The sequence below is a fragment of the Solea solea genome, chromosome 4 (genome assembly GCF_958295425.1).
Source record: "Solea solea chromosome 4, fSolSol10.1, whole genome shotgun sequence".
NCBI lineage: Eukaryota > Metazoa > Chordata > Actinopteri > Pleuronectiformes > Soleidae > Solea > Solea solea.
In genome coordinates, this window is record NC_081137.1 from 13,269,186 (window position 1) to 13,292,200 (window position 23,015).

At 39.9% G+C, this 23,015-nt stretch overlaps 3 protein-coding genes across 3 annotated transcripts; all 3 read right to left on the bottom strand.

Moving 5' to 3' along the window:
- Window positions 1–588: 588 nt before the first annotated feature.
- rom1a (retinal outer segment membrane protein 1a) lies at window positions 589–7,011 on the bottom strand. The gene is made up of 5 exons (XM_058627537.1): window positions 6,815–7,011; window positions 6,353–6,586; window positions 4,093–4,523; window positions 3,729–3,975; window positions 589–2,304 (listed from the first exon to the last, which is right to left on the bottom strand). Exons 2-5 carry the CDS (start codon window positions 6,500–6,502, stop codon window positions 2,092–2,094), a joined length of 1,041 nt encoding a protein of 346 aa, XP_058483520.1. The 5' UTR covers window positions 6,503–6,586; window positions 6,815–7,011; the 3' UTR covers window positions 589–2,091.
- Window positions 7,012–7,603: 592 nt separating this feature from the next.
- si:dkey-273o13.3 (filaggrin-2) lies at window positions 7,604–14,564 on the bottom strand. Its single transcript, XM_058626573.1, has 8 exons — window positions 14,069–14,564; window positions 13,614–13,772; window positions 10,961–13,484; window positions 10,639–10,667; window positions 10,332–10,481; window positions 10,141–10,207; window positions 9,861–9,974; window positions 7,604–9,361 (listed from the first exon to the last, which is right to left on the bottom strand). Exons 2-8 carry the CDS (start codon window positions 13,727–13,729, stop codon window positions 8,543–8,545), a joined length of 3,819 nt encoding a protein of 1,272 aa, XP_058482556.1. The 5' UTR covers window positions 13,730–13,772; window positions 14,069–14,564; the 3' UTR covers window positions 7,604–8,542.
- A 2,468-nt stretch (window positions 14,565–17,032) lies between these two features.
- Window positions 17,033–21,897, bottom strand: zfpl1 (zinc finger protein-like 1). The gene is made up of 8 exons (XM_058628416.1): window positions 21,734–21,897; window positions 20,490–20,597; window positions 20,286–20,397; window positions 20,005–20,198; window positions 19,072–19,150; window positions 18,763–18,954; window positions 18,554–18,677; window positions 17,033–18,445 (listed from the first exon to the last, which is right to left on the bottom strand). Exons 2-8 carry the CDS (start codon window positions 20,589–20,591, stop codon window positions 18,259–18,261), a joined length of 990 nt encoding a protein of 329 aa, XP_058484399.1. The 5' UTR covers window positions 20,592–20,597; window positions 21,734–21,897; the 3' UTR covers window positions 17,033–18,258.
- Window positions 21,898–23,015: the final 1,118 nt, after the last annotated feature.

Below are 23,015 nucleotides of genomic sequence, written 5' to 3' on the forward strand. Positions count from 1 at the left end.
CTATTATGCATTAATACTTAGGGAGCAATAATCCTCTGGCTGTAAATGCACCAGGGCAAGATTAATACAATTAATGAATGAATTAGTTAAATCAACACAATCTAATAGTTTTGCCAAAATGCTCTCTGTGTATTGGGACACAGTAAAACAGATGAACCACTTTTGATATACCCAATTAAAAACAGAATAAAGAGAACCTCTGACTTTCTACAGCTTGTTCTCAGTTTTATTTTGCTGTAATATGGGAGTAATTGTTATAAGTTTTAATTTATCAGTTTAGATTCACATTCAGAACATAATCGTTAATCCAGCTCTGTCTATATGGCAAATCCTTTGTGTGGCTGTGTTCACATGATGAGCCTTTTCAGTCTCAAGACTTACAGTAATTCAGGATTTTTTACTGTGGTGAAGTCATTTCACATCCATGTCATGTACATGATTTTTGGTTGTTTCTTTCCAATAAACTATTTTAAATATAGCTAACTTGTTACTGGTGATGTCTGCTTTATCCCTCATTTACATTTACATTCATGATAAAAAAAAAACCTGTTGGCACAAATGTTGCTGAAATCACAGCCACTGCACTGCTTATAGGTTTCAGTTCCCTTTTCTTTATTTTTTATTTTTTTTACAACACATCCAATCACAAACATGAGTTTGCTTCTGCCGTACATAAACCATATTATCTAATTAAAGCAAATAAAAAAAATATCCGTCAATTAAAACAAAAATGACTCCAGCCTGGACTACACTAATGCAATGAAGAACAACAACATGCATTAGTACAATACTTTTCACAAAATGACTATTGCATGATTCTGGCTTAATGTAAGTTTGATATTGTGTTATTTGTAGGTGAATGAGTGGTTCATAGCTGCCTCCATATGTAATATCAGTATCAAATAAGGGTTACAATCAGATTACAGTAATAGTAAAAGGATTTATTCTCTAAAGGCAAATTAAAGAAATGATTCCAATCGTGCTGATGATGACTTTTAATTATTGAGGTTACAATAACAATTGATTGAAAGCCTTTCACAGATTTATTATTACTGAGTCTACCACAACATTTGTGAATCTGTTCAGCCCAAGAACGTCACACAGCCCTGTTTTCAAAAGGACTTTTTAATTAAGATTTTCACATAGGTAGCCATTACATATAGATTCATGGGATGAACCAGTCTTTTATCTCTGAGTCCTTATGAGTTACCCCGGGGGGGTCAATTATGCACTTGTTGTTTGTGTAAATTAACCAGAGAAAAAGGCCTAGGTTGTTGTAAGCAGACTATGAAAAACGTCAGTACCTGAATCTTAGATTCATCTGACGCAGGTGTCTAACTGCAAGGGCAGCAGGCTGAGTATTAACAAACTGGATTAGCAGCCTTAACAAAGGTGAGTGATCAGAACAGAGGACACACTTAATGGCTTTCATCGCATTATCGACACAGATGAATCAATCCTCTTAATCCTATTCCTCTCGCTGGCAAGCAGAAGAGAAGCAGGGAGAAAGTAGCATCATGGGGAGTTTATTGTGAAGTGTGTGTGTGTATGCATGATATGAAGCATTATAATGTCTGCATGTATTTTATTTACCTTAGCAAATGAAGGAGGAAGTGACTCCACTCCATTAGGCAATCAGTATCTTCAATCTTTATTTATATTATTTCATAATCCTGTTGCAGAGCAGAGCATTGTGCATCATGGCTCTCTACGGTGTATTTGTGGAACAAATACAACAATGTAATACTTTATCATTCATGTAAAAATAAAAATAAGAAATGATCAAAATTAAAGAATAAATTAATGGGTGGTGTGTCATGTATCTTACAAACAGCAGAAATGGGTTTACATGAGCTAATGTAGGTATCTTTATTATACACTATTATACACATTATACAGAATGTGTTTAACAGAGAAGGTACTGGTTAAGCACATGAAATTTGAAAGGGCAGGATGGAGGAGAACTCTTTCCCGATTCTGTGAGATTCATAGAAATCTGTTTCATGTCTCCTTCTGCAAAATTAAATGGTCTTTCATTGATAACCCTCTCTGTGTAAAAATGATTCGCAGGTGTGTTCATCACGTGTGCTTTTAAGCAGTGGCTGGAGCTGCTGCTCCAGGATCGCCCTCCTCCACCTGGTTTGTAAGCAGGAAGAACTTCAGCAGGGGGTTGAGGAACTCCATGACGGTGTCTTTCACGCTTTTCTCCAGGAGGTACCCTTCTGTCTCGATTTCTGTGTTTTCCTCCCCTGCCACTGCCTCCATGGCGGTCTGCAGGAACCGCAAGCTGACCAGCACAGAAGCCTTGAAGGAAAGGGAGGCGTGAGGGTGTTAGACAGAGAGCAGCAGTCATAGCAGGAACCATTCACAAGGACTGGCAAACAAAAGGGGGTTAAATGAGGTGAGATGAAATTTTTCAACAACAAGAATGATTGTGCAAGTGGGGCTTGCTTTATGGTGACCGCCATCTTGCTGTGCCATGTTTCTACAGCAGCCTGAATTGACAAACCAGCCAGATCTTGCAATTCGAAACAAAGAATAATGGCAACCTTTCTGGTATGCAGAGACTACCGTAGTTCCTTGACACGATTGGAAAAGGGAGGGGGAGCTCGGTTTGTTGCAATCTTCAGTCTCACCATAAAATGTCACAAATTGTTACTCCCTGGACCTTTAAAACTCTAGTGCATAACTTTTAATATTGATAAACGTCCGTTAGATTCAAACCATTGTCAAATGAGTTCACACAATTCTGAATATGCTGTGTTCATCAGTATAGTGCTGTTTGGATCTCATGTCGCCTGGCAACAATTTCGCACTGAACACAGGAAGTGATTTCTTTAAAGCAAAACGACTGCAGTATGACTAAAATAAACAAAGAGGTGCCCACAAAAGGATTCAGAAGTAAATTCTACTGCTCCGAAGACCCGGTTCTTCAGCAGTTTTTACAGGATGGATGTCTCTTGTCCCATCCCACCCCTGCTGTATACACACCAACGCTCCCTCACTGTGCTTGGTGGTATTGCCTGACAGAGTCTTTTTTTGTCAATGAAGACCAAACAGAGGCAGAATAAAAAACAACAACCAATCACCAAAAGTTACATACTACAGCTTACTACAACTAAATATATATACAATCTCTTAAAAGGTTGCCATGAAGTCATAGTGCCTTCTTTGAATGTAAGATGCCAAACACACTGGATGACTTTGGTTTATAACTCTCTTCTTGGCTTGGTTCCTGCTTATTTACGCACTTGTAATCAGAGAACAAAAAGCCATTATGCTTTATATTCCAATGACATTTTGTACCTCTCCCTGTGTTCGGACCGGAATGGGAAAAAAGCTTTCAGTTTCTCTGCCCCCCCTGCTTGGAATACCCTCCAAACTAAACTAAAATGATAAACATTTATTTCACATTTATCTTAAAAGGCTGAAAGTTGGGAATCCATTGCACAGTGCCTGTGTTCTTAAATTGTTTCTGCAACCATAACTCCTGCACTTAATATGTCTATTTACTTGCACTTTTATATTTCAATGTTTGTTTTGTAACTGTTATCTCCCTGTTTTTATTAGCTATGACATGTGCTGCTGCCTTTCCTGGCCAGGTCACCCTTGTGAAAGAGGTCTTGATCTCAATGATCTCTTTTATCTGGTAAAATAAAGGTTAACTAAATAAATAAATAAATGAATAAATACATAGTGGGACCACTGTGATTCCTCTCATAGTTTACCTGTAAGATAAAAACTGACAGGACTCCAGCTCCAATGGTGTTCATCAGACCCATATAGTAGTGGACCAGTGCTTCTCTGCAGCCTTTGAGGTAGATGTTGAGCTCCTCCGTCTGGTAGTCATAGTTATAGTGAGCAGAGTTGTTGGTGAGTTGATACTGGATGCATGGCCGTGGGGAGCTGGGGTTGCAGCAGCTGAATGGGACGCCATCTACCAAGTATCGACCATCCACGTTGCTCTTGATGCGGCTAAGGAAACAGGATATATATACATCTGATATAGATTTTACTGCATCAGGATGTGCTTTCATTCCATTGATAGTCACTAATGTTTAATTCACCCCACATATTTTCCCATATACTTACTCTTTCACTTCCTTTGAGCTGAAATCCAGGTAGCGGTTGCTGATCCACTGGACCTCAAACCAGTCCCTGAAGTCATTGTTACCACAACACTGAAACTCCATCTGCAGGTGATCAATATTCTGTTTCTGGAAGCAGCGGCCCGGTGTGTCTGTGTCCTTGTAGAAGCGGATGCCGTTCCTCAGGCCAGCCTTCAGAGAGGTCTCCAGCGTGCCCTTCATGGCGTAGCTCATGATGACAGCCAGCAGCATGAGGACAGTGAAGAAACACGAGACGGCAAAGAAGGGCTTCAGGAAGTTCTTCCAGCGAGGGAATCGCCCGGCTTCCAGCGCATCCTGACAGATCTTTGAAGCAAAGTAGTTGATTCCCAAGGAGGCCAGGCCAACTATCATCAGGGTGTTGGGTACAATATGTATGTCAGTGTTTTCCATCACCTGGAAATAAGTCACAAAGGAATGTAATCAATATATTTTATTGTTTGGGAAGGAAAAATACTTAGATTTTCATTCTGAAAAGGCTGGAAATACTTTTCTTTTCTTTAGCTGCTTCTTCAGTGGAAATATAGGGTTTTATTTACATCTCTAAATACTTCAGACTGATTGTACAATCATTTACTTAAAGTCAAAACCCTGTACGTTTGAATATTTGAACCGTCAAATAGGCTTTATTGGTTTCTTTTTAATTAGTTTTTTAAGTTTACAGTCAGTCACATATACTCTTATGCTAGTCTGTTGGAAATCCAATTTGTTAGGCCTTAAACGTGTTGTTTACATATCACATATTACACATACATATTTGTTACATGTAACATATTACACGTTACGTGTAATAAAAACACAACAACAACGTAACAACATTCACTACCTAACTTCACATTGGGACGTAATTTCTACACTTTTTCAACATTGTAGATCTTCTGCGATATGTATGTGTGTGTGTGTGATATACATTCCTCTCATTTATTTCAATAGTTTTGTGTCACTCATTGTCTCGTTACTAAATTCTTTGTCTTGTAAGATAAAAAATTATTTTATGATATTCCCATTTTTGGTAACACAACACATTAGTTGGATTATGGGTATTTAATGGGAGCTCTACGGTGTTTATAAGTTATTCTTTTGTAACTGTAAGCCACAGACTAGATGACATTTACAGTTGTTTATTTTGGTGCATATATGTATGGGTATGTGCATGTGTTTGGGTGAAAGTGTGTAAACACTCATTTAGAAACCTTCTTGGCACAAAAACTGTTAAAAAAACAAAAAAAGTCCATGACAACATCGCAATAAACTAAAAACCTTGTTGTTTTGTTGTTAGTGCAAAGTTGTGATGACTTCAGCCTTCAAACATGTGGATCAAGTTGAGGATGATTAAGACCGACAGATCCTGCTTTGTTAAATGATGACTCAGGATCCAAAGTGGGACACGGTCGTAGGTGCCCTTTGCACGGCGGCCATTTTAACAGGCCACAGTAGGACAATCACAGGTGTAAATAATCAAATGAACGATGGTCGAGGTCCATTTGGTTCGTTGTCCCACTTTGTTAATGTGAGCAGTAACACCTGTGCTTTCCTTGCTAAAACATGTCAAAATGGCTGCCGTGCAAAGGCTAGACACATTCTCAATTTTTTTGAAAGAAAATTTGGTGTTGTACAGTTGTTTTCATGTAAATTCACATAAAAAGTATAGTGTAGTATAGTATAGTATAGTATAGTTTAGTATAGTATAGTATGGTATAGTATAGTATAGTATAGTACAGTATAGTACAGTATAATGTAGTGTAGTATAGTATAGTGTAGTATAGTATAGTATATATATATAGACTATACTACACTATACTATACTAAACTATACTACACTATACTGTATAGTGTAGTATAGTTTAGTAAAGTATAGTGTAGTATAGTATAGTATAGTGTAGTGTAGTAGTATAGCCATTTTACAATTTAACAGTAATTTGAACATTACAATTTCATGGTAATTCAAATGTTACAGCAAAGCTTTGGAGGAATAATAAACCAGTATGGTACAGTACAGTATAGTATAGTATAGTATAGTATAGTATAGTATAGTATAGTATGGTACAGTATAGTATAGAGTAAGTTATATAATACTGTGATGTCAGCCATGTCAAAATTTAACAGTACTTTGAGACATTCCAATTTCATAATTCAAATGTTTAAACAGCAAATAACAGCAATGCTTTGGGGGAATAAACTAAGCTTCAAAGTTCTAATATTAAAATGCATTTTTAAAAAAGTACCTCTCCTCTTCTGTGGAGCTCAATCTTAAGGATGCACCCCAAGGTGAAGGTCATGGCCCCGGCCACTGTGGCACACCAGGAGAGGAGCCACAGTCCCTGGGCCAGTTTCACCCTTTTCTGAAAGGGGAACTTCATCTTCATCACCACCATGGTTGCAGCGAGGGCCTTGGAGTCTCACCAGGGGAAGAGGGGAAGAGGATCGACAAGGCAACGAGGGACGGTGCTGTGATTTGTCTGCGAGAGAGCGGCAGAGGTGGGGTAAGCAGAGACGGAGATGACAAGAATGAAATACAACTAAGAATGTGGGAAATAAACTAGGAGCAAAAAGTAAGTAAGCAAAAGTAGTAAATAACACCCTGATAATACATTTTTGAAAAAAGTAAGGAACATTTACAACTAACTCCTAAAACACAATATCCCTGGCATCTGAAACTAAACAGCTGTGAGCTCATCAAACTTCACCTTATTTGTCGTCCAAGAAAGTGTCGAAAAAATGTCCCCGGTATCTCCACCGACCACTGTGTACCGCCCAGTGTGCCACACAGTGGATTTGGCACACTGGATTTGGCAAAACCTGAATGCGGGCAGTGTCTTACCTCTAATACCTACCTATCCTATTAAACTGGCCTGTGAATCCAGGCCATTGTCAGCTCAGCACCCATCAGTCATGAGGAGGGACACAGATGACAAACCAAATCGATCCTGACAAGGAGATATTTATACATTGCATTTGCTGTGCACAGGAACACACCTCCTCGTTGTATGTAACTATTGAAGGGAGGAGGAGGGGATTAAATGCAGAACTTTTGAGGAGTTTGTGTTAAATGTAGTGGCAGACGTTTTTATACCCAGGAGGACAATGTTGTCGTTCTTTCTTACAATTATATTTAATTTCAACATTGTTTTGGGTCATTTCTTTCTACATTGTCACTTTTATATTGATTTTTTTTATTCATTCATACAACTACCAAGATTTTCATTGCATTGACAATTTGCTTATTTCTGCATAGGACCATTGTGTCCTGAACTGCTTAACTAAATTGAAATAAATGGCATTATATTAAATGTGGTTGCCACTGGTCACTGGCATTTTATTTCTCTATTCTTAGTTACTATATACACACACACACACACACACACACACACACACACACACTTTATTTCAAAATGAATGTGCCCTGTCCATTGACAAAGTCTATATAACATACTGTGTAATGTGGCTAAAATGAAACAGTGGACTTTTGTCTCCCCGTTGTCTTTATTAAATGTTTATATGGACACATTACATTTACACAAGCGAGGAGCGCTGCTTCATGTGTGAGCACTCGCATTTAGCAGGTCGATGTCAACAGAGGGAAACAACGATAACCAGAGGAAATACAGCACAATACGTTGACATATACACATATCGTAATAAAAGCTACTGCATTACATATTGTATTCAGCAGTGACACTCATGTCTGTACACCAGGGTTTGCACCCGCATAAATCATTGTATTACAAACCATGTCTTTTAATGCTTTCTGTATGTTTCTGGCTAAATTGCATTATTGTCTTGACTACATACATAAGAAGTTATATGAGTTCATAATGTTGGTAACATGTCATATTAGGGAACACATATTCATCATTAACTAGGTGCTTACTAACATATATAAGTAGCATACTAGAGCCCTTTATTAGTAATTATTAAGCACGTATTAACACCTTATTCTACCTCTATTACGACATGAATTAAGATTTTCCCTAAATAAGGTGTTAATATGTGCTTAATATTTACTAATAAAGGGCTAGTATGCTACCTATATGCATGTCAGTGAGCACCTAGTTAATGGTAAATATGTGTTCCTAATATAAAGTGTTACCATAATGTTTTGTCCAATAAAGCAAAACAACAATCTACTAAGTACTACGTTTTCTATGGAGAGGAAAGAACAAAAAATCTACTCAAGAAAACTACACGTCACCATCAAATTTTAAGCTTTTAAGCTACAGACAAAAGCTGTTTGTTTACATATTAAATACATACATCACTTGGGCCTCTTGCCTCTAGTGACACAAATTACTTTTTGAGGGAAGTGGGAATGGTTAAACATATGTTCATTTTTGAGGAAGCCTAGTATTCTGTCCGGAAAAGTTGGAATTCAAAGTTCGAAAGATCGATTTATTCTATGATTTTCGCTCACAACGTCAAAGCTCTGTTCGCTCCCCTTTCAACACCTCATCTCTTATTCCTCCCGTCCAGCCATGCACCTCGGCCCCGCTCTGAACTTTCCCCTCGCTTAGCTGTGACTCACAGATGAAATGGTTGAGCATCTGCTCGGCCGACCGCAGGCCCACCAGGCTGCTCTCCATCGCACTCCCAATACCTGCCCCCATGTCGCTGCTTGTTCTCCAGTGATGAATGATCTCATCTTCCAAGTCCTCCATGACCTCGTGGCTCGGGTGGTGGTGGAGGTCCATCATGGCCTCTGTGCCTCTCAGCTCTTTGAGCATGTGACGGTGTGGAAGTTCTTCCAGGCTGGCCGATCGGATCAGGATTGAAGAGCAAAGGGCTGGACTTGAGGTGATCCTGTAACTGCTCTCCACTGTCATGGCCTCAGACAGGTTTGTGAAGCCAGGTGGGCAAGTATTGGTCTGCAGAGCCGGTAAAATCTCACTGTGGATCGTGAACTGGAGATGAGGTATCTGAGAGTGCAGTCTGAACGTTTCCTCACCTCCTGACTCACTGTCTCCGTCCATGTCTCCCTCCTGGTGTCTCCACACTTGATTTCTGCCCAGTCCGGTCAGTATAAACCGTGGGATCTCTTCTCCCATCTCTGACCAGTCAGACTCCTCTTCCTCCTCTGGAACTGAACCCAAAGATTGCTCCTGCCCGCTGACTTTAGCTTTGCCATAGTCATGGCTGTCCATGAACTGAGTGGGAGGAGGAGTGATGGGGAGAACCACCTGATTAATGGCACCATCTGACTGAAAATGGATGTTAGTGTTGTGCAGTGCTGACGTTGCCTAAAAAAGGAAAATACAGCTGATATTGAGTGTACTGAATGATTCTTAAATTATGAAGAGAATAAATAGATTTTTGTAAGAATTAAATAGAAATTAGAATACATTCATAAACACTCATTCCGAACTGTCTTTTAAACCAGCCTTAGATATGATACAAGCTTGCTCTCATCAGAGGGAAAAACTCATTTAGAGTCACTTCACAAAAGGATGATTTAATAAAATCTAGATCTGCTTAAATATGAAGTTTGTGTCACAAACTTCAGTTTCCAGGTGGAAAGAGTTGTTTAATCGTGAGATGAAGTGGAAATATTGTTGAAATATTGTAGAGTTAATGCAGGCGGATGCTGTATGAATAGTTTTTTCTTGTGTCTTGTACAATCCCACTTCATTTTATACCATTTCACAAAGAATGATTCATTTGTTTGACCTTTATTTGTCTAGTCTAGTCTTTCAGAGATGTTTTTTCTGCCCATACTTCTAAGGGAGGTAAAGATCTTACATTGAAGTGAGTTCCTGTCTCCACATTGTCAGTAAATTTAGCATCAGTGAGCTGCTCCGTCAGTGCCGAAATACGCCGGTTCAACCTCTCGCGTTCTCCTTCCATACTCTGAGCCTGACACAAAAACAATAACAGGAAATTCACAAACTTTCAGCAACGTTTGTATGTCGTATGTTTTTCTTTTATTAAAATAACTTTAAGCCAACCTAATATTGTCTCTGACATAAACCCATATTTGTTTATATTCATGTTTTAAATATGTCTTTATTGCTCATCTCACCATGGAATGGAGGTTTTTCTGAAGCAGATCATTGGTCTGCTCTGTCGAGGAGCAGCTGTCGTGGAGTCTAACAAAAGACAAGGACAAAAAGAGAGAGACAAGAATAGTAGTCAGCAACAGTGTTGTATATTATTATTATTGTATATGTGTGTGAATAACATTTGATTTGCAGTTGAAATGACACCGTTTACCTCTTGAACCTCTCAGTGAGGTTGCTGAGCTCTATGCGTGTCTTCTGAAGCTCTGCCTCCAAAAGCCTCTGGTTGTTCATGAATTCCTCTCCGGAACACTCCGTCCTCAGCGAGCTTCGATGCAGACCGTCGTCCTTGTCCTGTGATTTCCTGTCAGGACAGATGCACAAAAAAGACAAAGTGAAATACTAATGACCACAAGCTTTAGGTACGACAGTCTCACAGTTTTTGCCAAAGATTCTTACATTGATCAAGCTTTGGATGTGAAAAGCACACAGGTCTATACTGTCTATGCGCGCGTACTCACATGATTCTACCCAGCTCATCTGGCTTTTCCTGTATTGAAGAAAACAGAACGACTGAGAAAATCATATTTATAGCATGATGCACAACAATCTAAGCTCTGTCTCTCTGATTATCATTAGTCTGGTCATGATGACTAATCTATTGTTATGTAATGAACAATCAATGGTCCATGGTGGGATGTACACTGGTGTTTAAATCAATAGGAAAACAAATGAGTGGAACATCCTGATTGTGTAACCTGTTCATCAAGCATGTAATACTATTGATCTGCCAGTCATTTTTTAATGAGCACATAGATAGTGGAAATTCAAATATTGCCATACTTTATATGACGATGACGAGTCCAAAAAACTTGTCTGTTCCTCATCACGGCTCCTAGGGTTGCTGGGTAAATCTGCTTTGTTGGTATGAGACTCTGACTTCTTGTGTGAAGGTGGACTGCGAGCAGAAGGTCCCTTTAAATGAGTGTGGAGGTCATCATGGTTGACATGTGATTCAGGATGATGTCCTTGGTGATGGCAAACATCATCTTCATGGTGGTGCAGATGAGATTCACTGTTGTGGTCTCCATGGTGATGCAGATGAGATTCACTGGAGTGGAAATGTGGATGAGATTCTTTGGAATGGTCGCTATGGTGATGCGAATCACTCCGGTGGTTGTCATGGAGATGTGGATGAGATTCTTTGGAATGGTCGCTATGGTGATGCAAATGCGAGTCACTGTGGTGGTTGTCATGGTGATGCAGGTGAGATCGATTGTGTTCAACCTCATGGAAATACCAATGTGATTGCTTGTCTCCATGGTGATGCTGATGGCCAAAACTGCAGTGGTTTCCGTGGTGATGCTCATGTGTTTCTCTGTGGTGGTCTCCATGGTGATGCTCATGTGTTTCCCTGTGTTGGTCTCCATGGAAACGCTCAGGTGTTTCCCTGTGGTGGTCTCCATGGTGATGCTCATGTGTTTCCCTGTAGTGGTCCCCATGGTGATGCTTATACGTTTCCCTGTGGTGGTCTCCATGTTGATGGTTATGGCCTGGACTGTAATGGTCTCCATGGTGATGCTGAGTAAATTCATTGTGGTGGTCTCCATGGTGATGGCTTGTACTTTGGTGGTTTCCATGGTGATGCTGAGTAATTTCATTGTGGTGGTCTCCATGGCGATGGCTTGGACTTTGGTGGTTTCCATGGTGATGCTGATGAGATTCACTGTCACCATGGTGATAATGATGACCTTCACTGTGGTGGTCTCCCAGGTGATGCTGATTGTGGTGATGGTGATGTGGTGGGCTGTGATGATTACCATGGTCACTGGATGAGCTATGATGCCTGTGGTGATGTGATGTAGTAGGACACTCAGTTTTTGGGTGGCTGCTTTGGTGGTGGTGGTAGTAACCCGAGCCATGAAGATGGGGATGTGATGGAGTGGTGTGACCTTCACGATTATGTGGTGAACTTTGGTCTCCATGGGTGTAATGAAAAGTGGTACTTTGTTCTTCTCCATGGTGAAGAGCATGGCCATGTTGGTCACTATGGTGACGAGAAGGTCCACGGCGGTTTCCATGGCGATGACAGTGCTGTCCGTGGTGGCAAGTCGGGCTGAAGTGGCATCCATAACGACGGTCTCCATTATGATGGGGACGGGACAGGCTATGGTAGACGCTATTGTGTTTATATTGGTTACCATGGTGATTGGTGGGGCTATGATGCCCTCCATGATGTCCTTGTCGATGCAGATGATCTGTGCCGTCTTGGTCTCTGTGGTGATTGTGATTGTTCAGGCAGTTGCAGTCTTCACAATGATGACGACGGTGGTGATGACGAGAGGCGTGATCGCCCTGGTGACGGTGGTAGCCCTTATTGGAAGGCGTGTGGTTGTGATGCTGAGGACTTTGAGCTCTTTTCAAACAGCTAATGTCAGTGCAACTCTTGGGCCTGGGGTACATGTGACTGGGCGAGTCTCCAGAATGGTGACTGCGGCTGTGGTGGAAGGATTTAGATTTGGAGAGTTGAGTAGAGTGTTGCTTGCCGGTATGAGAGCGTTCACTGGAGCTAACCGAGTCTGCGCTGGTGGGCCAGCTCTTCTGTTGTCCGTGTTTGTTAGTGCTGCTGTCCATCTTACTGGACTTAACGGAAGCCTGCCGTGAACTGCAGGGTCTTTGAGCATCTGTGACCCCAAGAGTGGTGAGTCTCATCGGGCTGAGCACCTGCCGAGTGATTTCATTGAGGAAAGCAGAGAACTTCATTTTCTCCTTCGTTAAATTCTTTCGGGCTTCACTTTTCCTCCTTTCTTGTTCATTTTCGTCACAGTTTTCATGTTCCTCTCTGTCTTTAGGTCTACTCAGAGCCTCCATGGACTTGGATTTCCGGACATTTCCATCACTTCTGGATCCTCTTCTAATCTTCTGTGTTTTGTTAGCGGTGTCCTGAGTCGGGCTGCGTGAGGACTTGCCTCTCTCCCTTTTCCCTTTGACCGAGCGTCTGCTCACACGTTTTTTATCTATCAGAGGAGCTGTGTCGTCTTCTCCGTCAAAGTATCCGTGTTTTCCCGTGATGTCTGTGCAGGACTGCGAATGCCGAGGCTTCTTGTGTGCAGCTCTATCCCAGCAGTCGCTGCTGGTGTCAGAGGAGAAGCTGGAGGAGGAAGAGGAGGAAGAGAAGGAGGAACAAGAGGAGGAAGACGAAGAGAAGGAAGACGGCGAGGACGAAGAGGAACCAGCTGAGGAAGTCAGAGAGATTTCCGGAAGAGAAGCGCGGTGGAGATGTGGCTTGTGATGGTCGTGATGAGACTGACAGTGATGACGTCCATGGTCTTCATTCAAAATGCTGCCATCTGCCTTTGAACGGGTGCTATTTCAGAAAGAAACCAAAGATAAATAAGAACAGAATGTTCACATCTCTTTGTCTATTGCAAGTCAAACATGTATTTTACTAAATATGTGTGCATGTGATCAGAAGCAGAACGTTTGACAGACTTACTCTTGGCTATAGTCGTCATCTGACTGATACAGCTTTTGCCGGTACTGGTCCTGGTTTTGGTGCTGGTGCGGCACAGTCTTTCCATGCTTGTAGTTTTTCTCTTGACGGTCACACATGTCAGAATTATGACCTTTGATGCCTGAGAGTGGTCATGAAAAACTGGCAAGATATAGATCCAATATTTTAAGTGTGTTACATACTGAATATCATGCTTCTACTATATATATATTATATTTAAAGCTGAAGTAAGGAAAAAATTATGATGAAAATACATGATTAATACTTCTTAATTGAACTATTTATATGGTTTCTGATCAGATTTATGTGTATAATTTCTGTCCGGTAGTAAAGTAGGATTAAAATAATACATAAATATAAATAAATAAACAATCACAGAGGCCATTTCTAACATTTATATGTGAAAACGTCAAAACCAAGCAAACCTACGTACTCACGTTCTCATGAAGTCCCAGGAATGACAGAGGAGATTACTGTTGCCTCTTTTTTCTTATCTGAAACGCAACTAAGTCTCCACGTCTGTGAACATTCACACTCACACATCAATATATATACTCCTGTGCCATCCAATGACAGAGGAGCCAGTGGTTGCATGCGACCACTTTGAACTAACTTAACCCTTTTTGCAAACCGTCACATACACAGGGACATACAGGGTCTGATACATGTATTTAAAATACATATTTCAAATAGAAAAAGTTATTTTGCGATTTGTATTTTGTAAAATGATGAAAATGACCCTCGTTTATTTATTTTTTGTTCTCCATTTAGTAATTGACCTTTTCTAGAATTTGAATTTGTGTATGTTCTCAATCCTATCAAATGGTTCAGTGCTGTAGTGTGTACATCTTGACAAGGTCACTTCCTACCTCAAAGTGTTTCTTGCGCATTTAAAATTAGAATTTTGTTAATCATGTCACAATTTTTGGCTTCTAAGTAGCCTAATAAATTAGGAAATTACTGTATTGGATGGTACGGAAGCGCACTGCATTCACTTGAAAAAAAAGTTTTGGTTTGTTTTTTGAGATAATTTATTTTTTTCTGTTTTTCAGTCATTTTTTTTCTGATTTACTAAATTTTTTTTCTGAGTTTAGAGCGCATTTGAAACAATAAACACATTCATTCCTTAGAGACTTCGATTTATAACAACTTGGATAGCTTATTTAGTTTAATCTAGTTTTACTTTGATCTGGGTTTAAGACAATGGGAGATCCTGTCCTTAAGGGACATAGAGGGTATCACCATTAGTTTGTCGACTTTACGCAGGCACCACAGGACTTTGCGGTTGTTCAGAAGGAAAGCTCGTTCAGATCTGTTAGACATAGCAATGTTTCTCCAGGATCAGTTGGACAGATATGGCATGCTCCATGGATACAAGATGATGCATTTGAAATACATTCAGGCATCTGGCTACATGGTGACTCAAGAGACGATCAGGAAACTGCTGAAAATGTGGAAGTCACTTGCAGGTTGGAGGTTTTGTGAGAGTTCTCGATAAATCGGGAAAAAAATTACGACAGAAAACAGGAGGGGAAAAAAAATTAGCACGAAAAACAGATAAAATATTACTCTGAAAAACAGAAGGGGAAACAAATTTGCACGAAAAATAGAAAAAAAAAAAATACTCAGAAAAACAGGAAAAGAATTACTCAGGAAAACAGGAAAAAACATTAGTCAGTTTTTTGTTTTTTTTTCCCAAATGAATGCAATGCGCTTCTGTAGGATGGTAATAGGATGTTATATTTAAACATGATTACCTGATTTTGTTGTTGTTGTTGTTGTATTTACATTAATAGAGGTTTCAGCTTAGACTCTATTATGCAACTGCACTGAGAAGAATAGAATAGAATAGAATAGAATAGAATAGAAATACTTTATTCATCCCCAAGGGGAAACGCACCTTTAGTGTCATTAAAAATGACCTTGAAAACTTGATTCATTTGGAAAGTAAATAACAATACTTAAAGAAGACTAACCTAACATTTATCTGGGCAAAGGGTTATTTTGGGATGTCTCTAACACTGTATCATTGTTTGCTTTGTTAAGCTGCGGCCATAAAAAACAAATACAAATACATATATGTATATGTATAAAAGAATCAGTGCTCCAGAGGTCAAACGTTTATCTCAAAAGTGATTTTCCCACTTGTCGTGTGGATTGCTGTCGTGTGTGAAGTGGAGAGGTACAGAGAAATCACAGTCCGCATGTTAACTACAAAGTGGCAAGTTATTGACCAGGATGTCCCTATTATGTCAGTGCAATGGGCAATGTAATAACTCAGAGCCACTGAGAAATAATTGAACTCCAATAGAGTGACACAAGCACTTGCACTCCAATAGACACCGCAGTGTTCTACTAAACCAATCATGACAACCATTTCTTTAGAACAAGAACACACAACACAGTCCTCATGACTGTGGTGTGCACTGTACAAGCACCTGATCTGTAAACTGGCGTCATGTCTGATGCTCACTGCCCACGGCAGCTTTCCCATCATCAATGTAATGTGACTCAGATCCACTGACAATCAATGGGAAACCTGCTACACCGCTGTAACCGCTGTTGTGGGTAATTGGGGGGGTTATTATGAGGATTCTCAAGGACGACATGTGACAGTGTTACGTCACTCCGTGTCCACATCGTCATAGGTTTATGTGATTTTTACATTCAACAGCCACTTCATTAGGTACATCTGTTACAACAACATATCTACACAGACCATCCTTATGGCATGCACTCAGTCATGTAGACATCGTCAATACAACCTGCTGAAGTTTAAACCGAGCGTCACAATGTGGAAGAAAAGGTGATTTAAGAGACTCTGAATGTGGCATGATTGTTGGCGACGGACAGGCTGCTCTCAGTTTTTTAGAAAACCACAGAGCTACTGGAATTTTCACACGTGACCTTCTCACAGAGAACTGTCCAGAAAGAGAAAAGATCCTGTGAGTGGCAGTTCTCTACATGAAAATGCATTTTGTGAGATAAGAGACTGTACTGACACCGAGTGGCCTCTGCATCGATTTGCTCTCTCTAAATGCTTGAGTCTGCATCTTCATACTCAAAATTATAAAATCAAATCAATGTAATCACCATAAATCCTACTCACATTAGTCTTTACACACATGGGTATAGCGCAGAAAGTAACCTGGCAACTGCAGCCTTTACGAGCCACTGATGTAACAGCCTGTCCTCACAATACAACGCACTGCTGGAGATGTCCTGGGCTAGATGCACCACCAGGGGGGAGTCATGTGCAAATATTCACTGTTAACCTACAGAGCAGGTCTGACTGCTCTCTGTCTTTCTAATCTTGGGTAAAGTTCACTGTGCTCATCACCAGGCTTGTGTGTCTATTGTGTGTCACAGTCCTCTGACTCATAAACAACTGGACATGAAACGATTTTTTTTAAGAGTCTGTTATTTATCATTGGTGCAGGAGCTGTTTAAATAAACAATGTGACTGCAATGACAACTTTCTTTATGGAATTAGGAATGTCATTTCATTAAACAAGAGCTCAAAAACAGCAACAAAAACCAATGCAATCCTGTGACGACAATGTTTGTTATTCACAAAAAAAACAACATAAGAGACCGAGGCAATCGCTAAGTCTCTAATGGAGTTTATATTTTCAATAATGTAGTGAAGCTGAGCTTGAATGAAGGCGAATTAAGCTTTGCTATTACCTAGGACCCAGTGAAATAAGATACAGACGGTACATTTTATTTTAAATTAATTACAGGTCACCCCCTAGATCTCTTTGGGAGATTCAGAAAAAATATTTATAAATAAATTCCATTTTCTTTTCTTTTAGGAAACACATGTTGCTTCCTCCCAGCACATGTTTAACCTACTGTTCTCCATTATCCATCATAATATTATGAACCTTATGCTGCACTGTACATTCCAGAAATCCTTCCGTTTTTCCATTCCGCCTCTGAATTTGTGATGTAACACTAATATTAACATACTGAAATTCTTGATCATTTCCATTTAATAAGACAGCGACAACAACGTGAGGAAAATGTACACAGTGTGTATGGAAAGTTTAAAAGCAACGCACCCAGAAATAATGCACGCACCCAGGATTAGTTGTGTATTAGTTGTATGAGGGCGATTTGATTCCAGTTCAGCAGGCCACTTCTCTACAAGAAGAACTGCACACAAGGCCACTCAATTCGCAGAGTCAGTTTGTAACCGTGTCAACGTAACTTGACGTTTCATAGCTGAATATATACATTCTGACATTTCGACCAGCAAAGGATGTTCTTTCAACATCGATAGTGTTTAATTAATTTTGAATTGTAAATTTAACTTAAGAAGGGTTGGTGACAAATGTTTGCTGGTATCGTAAATATAAATACTCTGTCAATAGTTATTTGAAGCAACAATAACGAAGCCTTTTAGGCTGGGATCACAGGAAACCTTTTGAATGTTGTGACATGTTGTAATGATCTGAAGGGACATGGGCGTGTTTCTTATGCCTGATAAATATGAATGGAGTCTTAAGAGGCGCAGCGTCTCTTTCCAGTCAAGTCAGGTAAACAGCGCTCTCTACTGGGCTTAACCATGTAGTGGAAAGTCCCAAGGTAACATCGCAGGAAAAGAGGGAATCGATACTCGTCATCAGTTTTTCCCCACACGGATGTTGGGGTTGAGGAGAGGATCTAAATTTGGGTCTGATCCAGCTGTGGCACGTCCAAGTTTGGCCATGATGATTATCAACGTGAAGAATCCGAGAACTCCGACCAGAAGCAGCATGAAGACCCGCTGTTTCCAGGACAGAGAAGACCGCTTCCCACCTGTGCGATTCCTGGAATTGTTCAGAAGTAGAATAAAATAATAAATAAATCGAGGATCGCAAAACCTTTTCATGACAGCTGATACTTTTGAGTCACAGCGATATTTTTGAAATACTGACTTGAGAATTTGAGCGAACCAACTCAACGCTGGTCGCCGCCGGTACTTGTCGTCGTCAAAGTCGATCTGTGTGACAGAGCTGTGACCGCTATCCCGTGTGTCATAGAGCTTTCTAGGGGATGATGCTTGAGAAGAAAAAAACCAAAAAACAGACTAAGAAGTTGCTTCCTAATCAAAGAACTGGACTCGGATGGCTTTTGATTGCTTTACCTGAGTGTAATGTGACTGTGTCAGAGGTGGTGGCAGTAGTAAAGTTGATCACAGCATGGTCCTGCTTGTTCGGTTCCCCATTTTTACGATGAGCTCCGAGGTCTTCCTGTGCTGCAGGTGAGATCGAGTTTGGTGGTGCACTGAAGCCGGTGCTGTACGAGTGACTGGGGTAAATGTTACTTTGTTCTTGTGCTATGGAAACAAAAAGATTCAACAATTCAATCATTAGAACATAAACTGTATCAACAGCTACAAAACAACTCTATACAATATGCACATATTAAAATATACAAAAAAAAAAAAACGTACCCTCAAATGTTGACCAGTCAGTATAATCAGTGACATCATTGGCTGTGGTTTCCTCAAGGACTCCAATGGGCTCTTCAATCTGTCAGTCACACATGACATTTTTATTAATGTGTGAACATTACATCTGTACAATTTGATTGGTATAAACAACCAGAGTAGAGCTGAAACAATGAATCGATTATTAATCGATTACTAAATGAATCAACAACTATTTTGATAATCGATGAATCGGTTTGAAGGTTTTTTCATGATTAAACAAGATTTCGGATTGTTTCAGCTTCTTAAATGTGTGTATTTTCTTCATTTCTTTGCTCTGGATAACAAAGAAATCATTAAAAGTCAATCATTCTGGTTTGTGGACAAAACGAGGCATAATTTCCGGACGAACACCGATCAACATTTTTAAAGGTTTTCTGATATTTAATGGACCAAATGATTAATCGATTAATCGAGAAAATAATCAACAGATTAATCGATTATGCAAATAATCGTTAGTTGCAGCTCTAAACCAGAGTGCACCATTCTGTATGTCACTTTATGTCTTCAGGAAGACCATCTATAGTGTGTCCTCACAGAAAACCAACACTCATTTTTCCAGGCAAAAGTCACATACAAAATCAATACAAAGACACGCGTAGATACAAATCACTGGCTTCAGGCTACAGAAAATCATGCAAAACCCATGTAGAGAGATTCTAACATCCAAAAGTCAGACTGCCTATTAAATTCTGTAAATATGTGTGAGACTTGATTAAAGTTGTTGGTCACACTGTTGCTGGTTGGTTGTTGACTGCTGATTAGCTTTAGTATAGGCGAGTATAGAGTACAAAATATCCAGCAACATGAATAGAATGCGGAATGGAACACACAAAAAAATCGCCATACTGGTTGTGAGACTACTCCCCAAGGGATTTAGCTGTAAAAGGCTCTTACCAGTGGCAACCCTAACCCAGCTCTAGCCCAGTTAACAGACGACAGCTGGTCTTTCAGCGCATCGGCGATTGGACTGGCCAGGTTAGAGGGAGGGAACACTGGTCCCTGACAGCCTGGACACTGGTATCCAGCTGGAGCCGTATGAAGGGGCAGCCGAGATGCCAAGTTATTGAGACAGGACCAGTGGAACACATCTATGGACGGAGAAGTAATTTGCATCACAGAGACAGGAATAAATATGCATGAAGTGCTTATTACAAACAGACAGCTGGTAATCTTACCGTAGCAGACCAGTCTAACAGTGTCTTGAGTATTAAGTGGAGTATTACAAAGAGTACAGTTGGGGTTGTAATCGCTGTCCTGGAGCCATTGCAGATACGACTGCACGATACACTGAATGGTAACAAGGGAAAATACAACATTTGAACATTTTGTTGAAAGTTTTGCACAAACACACACAGTGTGATACTTATTCACCCACTGACCTTGTTGTGGTTGGAGACGAGGCAATGCTCGCACACATTTACACGGTGTTCAAAGCAGAATAAATTGGTCACCTTTCTCTTCGGGCACTTGCACAGACCCATAGCCACCTGTGTTGTGTGAATGACAGCCAAAATGAAGGCAAGTTTGTGATGAAGGTATGCAACAATAACAATGCCTGTCATTGTGTAAATTAGAGTTTGGAACTGACTGTTTATTGTTAGTAGTTAAAATGTTTGCACTGCATCAATTTATCTTGAGGCCATCCTTGTCTAGTGTACACACTTGAGCAAAGTCTTTCTGTCATTGTTTTCTCCTGACAGCCTGACATTTGGCAAACACAACATATATTTGCCTCTGATAACTTACTCATCGTGTGCATGAATATATGCAGACAGGCATCACTTGTGGGGTCTACGTGGAAAATCTGCCATTACACACACACCGCTATGTTTCCATTCCATTCATTAGTAAAAGCCTAAACAAAATGTTATCCCTAAGCCCTAAACTTAACCAGTTCCTCTGGAATGAGCGTCGGCTCTTCTCATTAGGACTATTGATCCTGACAAGGTAGAAAAGGTCCTAAATAACAAGAACACACACATCCCAAGACTATTAGTCCAGAAGAGGTCAGCATTAACGCAAGAAACTGCCACATAGAGGTAACACAACCAGTAGACAGCATTCCAAATGTGACAGTACACTTAGTTGAATGTTTAAGCATGCTGTAATGAAACGAAAGGCATTTTCGTACTTATTTACTGATCGCTGCCTAATGGCTGTCATGTCGCAAGCAGTAAACCCTAACCCTATACTGATCACTATTAAATAATGTTCAAAGATATTTCATTATCATCATTAATTGATGAATATCGACAGGCTTTACAGTTATCCATGTCACTTAACTGTTTTCTAGTGTGTTTATCAGTGGTACCCAGCTGCTGCTGCTATGCACATTGATAGCAGACGTGATTTTAATATCTTTAATTGTACTTAACCGTGTAGTTTCACCGAAAAACTCAAGTTAGACCTTTCATGAGGTCGCGGCTCTGACTTAATGATTCAGCAACACCAACTTAATATGCACCTTATTTACGGCCACAGCCTAATTCTAACAGTTCACTGAGCTAACATTAGCTGCTAGCTCAGCTAGAAGTTGTAGCTGAGATGACGTTGGCGAGCTAATCAAGCTAGCTGCAAGAGCTGAGGAAGTGCCGTCGCAAAAGCGAAGTAACTCCGCATTTACCTGTCACGCAGACTTTAATCGAGTCCTGTTATTTCAAGTCCTGTTGTACGACTGTCATTTACGTTTCCTTGTCTGACTCCAAGATAAGGCGGATCCACGAGCTGTCATCGGCAAAGTTGTCTGCAGCTAGCTGCTTCCTTCCTTCTTCTGTTTATGTGCCACGTCTCTTCCGCTTCGTGTCCTTCTGTGACAAGTCCTTCTGCGAATTCTCTACTCTGTTGCCACCTTCTGGGCCGGAGTGAGTAATGTCGGTGCTTGGTCGAATTGGGATCTGAACCGGTCACCTTCTTGCTGTGAGGTAAGAATGCTAGCCACTGTACAACCATGTAAAAATAAATGAATACAAATGTAAAATATTAAAGGAGGAGCTAAGAATTGTGCCTTCAAGTTTTTTTCCCTCTTTTTCTATGCTGAACCATATGCACCTCTTGATGACAGATTAAGGCTGTATTATGATAAAAGTGAGTAGTGTGTGACAATTAAGGGAAAATGTAACTGTAATGATGTTGTTGGTATGAAATTATTTATAAAATATAATGTATTTGTATTTATTTTTATTATTCCCCCCTCTTTGTGAAACACATATTGCTTCCTTCTGTGCGGGAGACTCGACTCTTTAAAATTGTGCAACCATACTGTTTGACCCTGATATGTGAATTAATAAAAAAAAAAAAACATTATGTGTATTAAAATTGTTATGTTCTATCTCTCGTGTCACATCACACTTATCATTGATAGTTGATTATTCACATTAAATGTTCAATTCAGCTTGTATTGTTCACATCACATCTTGTCTTCTCATTCTAGAATTTAAGACCCAACATAGTACAATTAGTTACTTACATTTAAAAAAGAGTAATTTATTTTTGATAAAATGTAATTAATTATGCCACAGCAACACAACATTTAAAAAGAACCAAATACACAGTATAGATTATATTTCCTACAGTATCATTTATGAGCATCTATTAGACGCAATATGTAGTTTGAAGAATATGCCTATATAAAAATGTTTGCACCATCAAAGATTGGCATCAAAGCAGTGAAAATGTCAAGTGCAGCAAAGTAAACCTCTCTGTTGTGTTGGCCTCTTGCCTTTTTGATGTCACGTTGCAGTAAGTGTGTTTACTCAGCAGATGGCGCACAAACTAATGAGCATTTTAGCTCTTTATCAAAAATACAAGAGTGCTGGTTTAATTATTCAGCAAATGCCCTAGAAGCAGGTAAATATGGTTAACCTTTCAACAGCAGAAGAGCGCCTCAAATATAGTCACAGTTTATT

Excerpts from the sequence above, each read along its gene's own strand:
- rom1a (XM_058627537.1), bottom strand. The coding sequence starts at position 6,502 with ATGGTGGTGATGAAGATGAAGTTCCCCTTTCAGAAAAGGGTGAAACTG. Across the intron at positions 4,524-6,352 it reads AGCTCCACAGAAGAGGAGAG|GTGATGGAAAACACTGACAT; the intron begins GTACTTTTTTAA and ends ACTTATTTCCAG. Across the intron at positions 2,305-3,728 it reads TGTCAGTTTTTATCTTACAG|GCTTCTGTGCTGGTCAGCTT; the intron begins GTAAACTATGAG and ends CTTTCCTTCAAG.
- si:dkey-273o13.3 (XM_058626573.1), bottom strand. The coding sequence starts at position 13,729 with ATGTGTGACCGTCAAGAGAAAAACTACAAGCATGGAAAGACTGTGCCG. Across the intron at positions 10,668-10,960 it reads ACTCGTCATCGTCATATAAA|GAAAAGCCAGATGAGCTGGG; the intron begins GTATGGCAATAT and ends TCTTCAATACAG. Across the intron at positions 9,362-9,860 it reads AGACAGGAACTCACTTCAAT|GCAACGTCAGCACTGCACAA; the intron begins GTAAGATCTTTA and ends TTCCTTTTTTAG.
- zfpl1 (XM_058628416.1), bottom strand. The coding sequence starts at position 20,591 with ATGGGTCTGTGCAAGTGCCCGAAGAGAAAGGTGACCAATTTATTCTGC. Across the intron at positions 19,151-20,004 it reads CTGGGTTAGGGTTGCCACTG|ATTGAAGAGCCCATTGGAGT; the intron begins GTAAGAGCCTTT and ends TGTGACTGACAG. Across the intron at positions 18,446-18,553 it reads TGGTTCGCTCAAATTCTCAA|GAATCGCACAGGTGGGAAGC; the intron begins GTCAGTATTTCA and ends GAACAATTCCAG.